Here is a 6,971-nt window from a genome sequence, read left to right as displayed (position 1 = left end):
GGAAATGCAGATCAAAACTACAATGAGATACCATCTCACACCAGTGAGAATGACACATATTAAAAAAACTAGCAACTGGGCCTCCCCGGTGGCTCAGTGGTTGAGCGCTGGGTTGCGAAGCTGCCCGCAGCCTCTGCAGCGCCGGTTCGATCCCCAGCCACCAGGCAAGGGTCCCACATGGCGCGCAGACCTCTCCTGCCGCCCGCTGCTCCCCTCAGCAGTGTATTTCTTCATCAGCCTGCCTGTTTTGTTCCCCACTCTGGCTCTGAATTCTCTCACCCTCCTGCGCTTCTGACTGTACCCAGTGCTTGTATAAATAAATAAATAAATTTAAAAAAAAAAAAAAAACTAGCAACAATAAATGTTGGCAAGGTTGTGGAGAAAAAGGAACTCTCCTGCACTGCTGGTGGGAGTGCAAACTGGTCCAACCACTATGGAGAGCTGTGTGGAGATTCTTCAACCTACTAAAGTTAGAGCTTCCATATGATCCAGCAATTCCACTCCTAGGTATTTACCCAGAGGACACAGAAACATTAATTCCAAAGAGCACCTGCACCCCTATGTTTATAGCAGCACAATTTTAAATAGCTAAGCTTTGGAAACAACCCAAATGCCCAAAAATAGATGACTGGATCAAGAAGATGTGGTATGGAATATTACTCAGCATTCAAAAAAGATAAACACATGCAATTTGCAGCAACATGGATGGCGCTGGAAGGGATCATTCTCAGCGAAATAAGCCAGAAAGAAAAAGAAAAATACTAGATGGTCTCACTCATAGCAGGAATCTAGAAAACCTAAATAAGGGACCAGGAAAAAGAATAACTGTAAGAAAGAGAAAATCAAAATCAACAAATAACTATGAACCAGAGACACACTATGGGGAGGGGGAGGGGAATGGCGGGAAAAGGAGGGATTGGGGTTAAAATAAGGGGGCTGCAATTGTATGGGGAATATAAAAATAAAATAAAAAAATAAAAAGGAGATACCTATTAGGTGTTCAGGGCATATGACTATATAACTATGATCATGAAAGATTCTGGAGACCACCATAAATATAAAGAGAGAATATTCAAAAATATGTTTCATTTGGGAAATTGAAGGTGTTCTTGGTAATTATATTCAATTATTTCCACAATTAATTCAAGAACAGACATGCTTTGTTTTGTTTTTGCAATTGGTTGAAATTTACAGAGTTCAGATTTTTAGGGTGGTAAATTTGTACCAAGTTATAACATTTAGAGCTATTAGGTTAAAAGAAGCTAGAAAAGAAAAAGAAATTATCTGTGCTTGGGAAGTGACATACAACTTCTTATTCATTATTTTTCTAAAGTTAGTCTAAGATATTGTCTTATATTCAAATTTTAATTTAATATTAAGGATAGAATATACTTGTATGAATTATGAAATTGTCATTGACTGACACAATAAATGAACCAGTCATAGATAATAAAAAAAAATAGAAACCTGGATGCAAATGCTTGTAACAACTTATTTATAATTAATTACCCCAAACTGGAAACAACCCAAATGCCCTATTGAGAAATAGATTAAAAAAAAAAAAAGCTATTTTTCCATGTCAATTTGTGCCATTTATTGGCATATAGCATGGGTTCTGAAATTTGGTATCTAGACAAATTATCTTACTTTAAACTGCAACCTTAACTCTATACTGTTGTTTTAAAAAGAAAATAAAATTTTCTATTTTGTTTCATTTTCTCATTTCTATGAACTATCACTTCTCTTCAAGGAAACAATGAGAAGAGAAGAGAACGGATGTCTGTTTGGCAAATGTGTGAGAATGAAATATCTATTAGGCCAGAAAAGATGGTGAAGAAGATTACTCCAGATGAGACAGTCAGTCACTGGCACTAGGCAATTTCAGCTGTGTCCTGGATTCCAGAAGCAAAGCCAATACTGCACACAACACTTCCTTCAAAAGCTCGCAAAGCTCTTATGGACGACTGGACTCTCACAATGCATACCCATTTCTGAATCATCAGGCAAAAGTTGCAGTCGACATATTCTTGGGGGAAAAAAAAAAAGAGCTTGATGTGCAGACACTTCATTTACCACCACCCTGCACAACCCACCCCCCCCCAAAAAAAAAACAGCCCCTGCGAGGTCAGTACTGTTATTATCACCGTTTTATATACGGGAAGGCTGAACACCAGAAGCTAAAGTAACTTGCTCAAGGTCTCACAGTGCGTATACAGCCGGGATTCTGATCATGGCAGGGAGATTCCAAGGCCGCATTAGTAACTATGAGCCTGTGTGTGCTCAGACCCAGGGAAACAGGACTAGTCCCTTCCCCTCTGGAACTATCCATTGGACTCTGCATAAACTACAAACTACCTAATTCACAATTTCAACATTAAATCCATGAATTTTCAGGGGTTACTGTGATAAAAAGCAGGCAGTGCATAAAAATCAACATGGAGCAAGAAATGAGGGCAACAGCCCAAACTGATGACTGGTTTTTCAAAGCTCAACAGGTGCACCCATTCCATCAGGAAACTATTCTGGTTGCTTAAGACCGGAACAAAATTTTATTTTTCAGTTCACTGTTTTTGTCTTTGAAGGTGGTTTCTAAGTTGTTAGAACATAAAGTATTATTAAATCATTTGTGACCAACTATTTCATAAATGGAATTGTTGGATTTTCCTTTTGGCCTAGGGGTGCCATGAAAGTGATGGGAAAGGAGGTGGTTTGGGGACCTCTGTGCTCACCATGTAGCCATCTGAAGAACCCTGGAGGGTAACGATGGAGTAGACCTCCTAGCGCAGAGACTCCACTCTGGTCATTCACACTGCAAAAACCTCTTCCTGTCCCTATAACACATCAGCCTGTGAAAATGGAATCTCCTTCTCCCCTCTCCCAAACACACACAGCTCTCCTTTCCCTCACATGAGAATGAATATCCCCTGACCCTAATCAGACAGTTGCCAGATCCCACCTGCGTTCTCTATATGTCAACCTCTTACCCCCTTTCAGAAACAAGCTGGTTCCATTTTAGTTTGAGCTCAATCCAGGTGTAAAATGAGCTTCTCCCACTGACATGCAGTCTGCCACTAAGGTCAGAGGTCACATTGCCAATCAGACCTTCCCCACACGGTAATTAACAGACACACAAGTACAACCCCCCTCCCCCACCCTTCCTCAGACTGCCAGACTGAACCCTTCATAAATGCACGGGAACAATTGCCAGGCAGAGGGCTGGTTGTACGGTAAACGGGAGAGGGGAAAGCTGTGGGTGGTGAGAGGGTGGCTGGTCAAGGAAGAGGTCACTGGACACTCTTAATTCTCTAACTTCCGAATTCCCTATATCAGAAAACTAGACAGCAGTTGTGTGGTGAAAGCATTTGGGACAAGGGCAGGTGACTTGACCTTTAATTACTAATGGGGGACCACCTCCGACATGTCACTTCTTGCTGTGTCTCAGTTTCCTCATCTATAAGGAGACTGTATTGCCCAGGGCCTGTCAAACTAGGGTGCCTGAGGCACATTCACAGCCTGAAAGTATTGGAATATCTTTTTGGGGATGTTGAGCTTATTCAAGATTTTGGGGATCCCACCATTTTTTACATGAAAACATTTTATATCATTGCTCAGAATGCAAAATTGACATGCATTTTAATGACAATAACTAGTAATTGATGACACTTCTTGAGTGATTACTATGTGCTCAGAGTGTGGATCTCTTTATATCATCCTCACAATTATCCAATGAGGTGTTATTATTTCCATTTTACGGATCAAAAAAACTGTGTATAGCGAGCTTAGTCCACCCAAAGTCTAATGTTATCGATGATAAAACAAAAGATTCTCCCCCTTTGACCTCTGCAATCTCCCCCACCCCCAATCTAAACCCATTGCAAGGCTCTTTGGCACCTGCCCCCAGACCCAGGTAGCTTCTTCGGTGAGGCCTGAACAACATAGGCTAAAATGATTTCCCAAGTCCAGCTCTGATACTCCCAAGTGAGTTTGGCTAAATGGGTGGACTTGGCACACTGGTGCCTCTGGAAGATGAGAGACTTGGGCTGGCCTGTGAGGGTTCACTGGGTATGTGTGGTTCCAGGGATCCTCCGGTGCTGCCAAACCCACCTGAAGGGTGAGCTTTTCCCCGGGTGACCACCCAGACAGGGTGTTTCCAGCGCTCCTTCCGGCACTTCCTCTTCCCAGCGCCGGGAGCTGAGCTCGCTACGCCCAGCGCGGGCGCTCCGCAGGCGGGAGGGGGCCGGAGGGGAGATGTCGCAACCGCCTTCCTCCCTCTTTCCCCGCCTTGGCTCTCAGTCACCTCCCAGAAGAGCGCGCTCACAGAGGGCTGCGGGCCGCGGGCCGCCGCGCGTTGGGCATGTTCCCTGAGAGCGCGCAGACTGTAGGCACTGGCCCCCGCGCAGCCTGGAGCTGGCAAACCGCACCCGCTTCCCCTTCTTCTCCGACTTCAAGGGCGACCACCGGATAGCGCTGAGCACCGTGGAGACTGTCGTTCTGGCGTTAATCTTTGCGGTGTCGGTGCTGGGCAACCTGTGCGCCCTAGTGCTGGTGGCGCGCCGAAGGCGCGGAGGCACCACAGCTTGCCTTGTACTCAACCTTTTTTGCGCGGACCTGCTCTTCACCAGCGCGATCCCGCCCGTGCTGGTTGTGCGCTGGACGGAGGCCTGGCTGCTGGGCCAGGTCGCCTGCCACCTGGTCTTCTACGTGATGTGCCTGAGCGGCAGCGTCACCATCCTCACCCTGGCTGCTGTCAGCTTGGAGCGCATGGTGTGCATCGTGCGCCTGCAGCGAGGAGTCCGTGGCCCCGGGCCGCGGACGCGGGCTTTGCTGCTCACGCTCATCTGGGGCTACTCGGCGCTGACAGCCCTGCCTCTCTGCATCTTCTTCCAGGTTGTCCCGCAACGACTCCTCGGCACCGACCAGGTGAGCGCCGTTGTGCGCGCAGGAAGGGCAAGCGACCAGGGCGGATTGACAGGGAGGGAGGGATCTTACAAAACGGTGACTTAGGATGATGGTTACAACTAGATAATAGGGCATTTGTTGCAGATACTGGTGCTTGGCGCTGTGAAGTTTTCTCTTAAATTTTAGCCCTGAGATGTCGTTACTTGAGCACCCTCTAAAACAATGTAAGTGGAGTCCCCACAACGCCTGTAAGGTGTTGGGCCTCTATTGCGGTGTCCATGGAATAGAGGGGAGTTTAACAGGCAGTCAGAGAGAACCGTGGAGGCTGGGGATGTGAATGGTTAATCATATTATATTGATTTTTGCTTTCTCCCTGGGTGCTACCATTATTACCACACCTACTTTTCAGATGAGGAAATTGAGGCTCGCTTGCTCAGGGGTATCTCCTTAGTGCAAGGAGGGACTGGAGTGCTGGCTCTGCAAGGGTCCTGCTTTGAGAACTGGAAGACAGGTGTGAGTCGGTGGGGAGAAAGGGCATTAGAGACCGGGGGACACAGACCCAGTGCTGCCTCTGCAGGGCTGGTGACTTCAGCTTGAAAGCGTTAGGTTTCCCAATTACAAGTTGGACGGCTCAGACTAGACTTTGGGCTCTTACGCTGAGAGGCTTGGTTGGGTGGATCCAGAGTATCCAAGGCTCTGGAAATATTCCACAGATCACAGGGGTTAGGTCATTAAGCTTTATCCTTGGAAATGGCACCCACATTTGTCATTAGGGTACGTGATCTGAAAAAGGTGGCCAGCTCAGGACAGTGTCTCGAGTCCTTTTGAGTTCCATGGTTTGGAATGTCTGGCGTAGGTCTGTTCTGGGTTGCTGCTGTACTCTGTGCCTATTGGGTTTGTGCACTGAGATTCCTGAACTTTACCCCTGGACACCCCACCTGGACACAGGCTACAGTGGGGGGCAGCAACCTGAGGTTGACTATCATCGGATGTGTTGGGTTCTCTGTGCCTGGAGGGAACGGGTAGGGAAAGGACTTTTGGTGCTTCCTACTGGGGGACTCAAGTGCTTGCTCAGGGTTCAGTGTCCCTGAGGGTCTGTTCCAGGCTGGGTTCTTTGCCTCCTCCCTTTCCCTACAGAGGTTGCTGGGTTTGCCCACATGGAGGGCACTAAGACTCAACTTTGGTGCCAGGTAGGCGTGTGGGGCACAAACCCCAACCCCAAAGAAAGGCCTTCTCACCTGTCAGAAGAGGGTGGGAGGGTAACACACAGGACGACAGCAGGAGGGAACGAGAGGTGACCTGGAGGAAGGCTATGCCACCTATGGAGAAAACACTGTCTGCCCAGGGAGACTTGGCTGTGTCTTCCTGAACATGGACACAGAGGCAATTTCTGCAGATGAGTCTCAAGAGGCCTTTACTTTGCCGGTGAGAACTTTGCATCCTTGTAAACAGTATCTTTTTACATAAATCAGACCTAAAAGTCTCTGTCTTAATAGTCTATTTCCTTTGTGGAATACCTGGCTCATTTGTTTTGTTTTAAGGTCTTGAATGATTAACTAGTATGAACTCTGTCACATCTGGAGCATTGATCGAAGAAGGTGTAAGTCTCAAGCAGGGCCCAGGAAAGGCAGGCAGAGCTATGCTAGTGGAGTGGCAGGGGCAGGTAATGCAACCCTAGCTTTGTGGATAGGCCAGTCCCCCTCAACTCAGATATGCCTGAGAATCAAGGTGGGTCATATAGTTGCTTCTAAAATCAGTGGAAGACCAGGTCATAACTGAAACCATTGAGTCAGCTGGGACCTGGGGTTCTTCTATCAGATTTAAATTTTTTTTAATTATTTTCTGAATGAGTTACATTGGTTTTGAGAAATTGAGCATTTATCCCTATTGCTTTCTTATAGAAATTAAATTCCTATACAGGAAGTGAAAGATCAAGTAGAAATATCTTATGCACATCTTTTCTTTCCCTTTATATGCCTTTTCCGTTAAGAATTACTTTAGGTACAATATTGCTAAATATTGCTAAAAAATATCGCTAAAAAAATAAGACTCTTGTCCCTGCCCTACCAGAA

General features: G+C 46.3%; 1 protein-coding gene across 1 annotated transcript in view; it reads left to right on the top strand.

The window, feature by feature from the left end:
- Positions 1–4,354: 4,354 nt before the first annotated feature.
- The window catches only part of FFAR4 (free fatty acid receptor 4), a 25,083-nt gene continuing 22,466 nt past the window's right edge, over positions 4,355–6,971 (top strand). The window contains 2 exon segments of the mRNA XM_037496857.2: positions 4,355–4,391; positions 4,394–4,920. Coding sequence (XP_037352754.1) covers positions 4,355–4,391; positions 4,394–4,920 — 564 coding nt within the window.

Source organism: Talpa occidentalis, unplaced genomic scaffold (assembly GCF_014898055.3).
Source record: "Talpa occidentalis isolate TD23 unplaced genomic scaffold, MPIMG_talOcc4v2.1 talOcc4.8, whole genome shotgun sequence".
Classification (NCBI taxonomy): domain Eukaryota; kingdom Metazoa; phylum Chordata; class Mammalia; order Eulipotyphla; family Talpidae; genus Talpa; species Talpa occidentalis.
The sequence above is the reverse complement of the archived record's forward strand: the minus strand, read 5'-3'. Positions and strand labels throughout refer to the sequence as shown.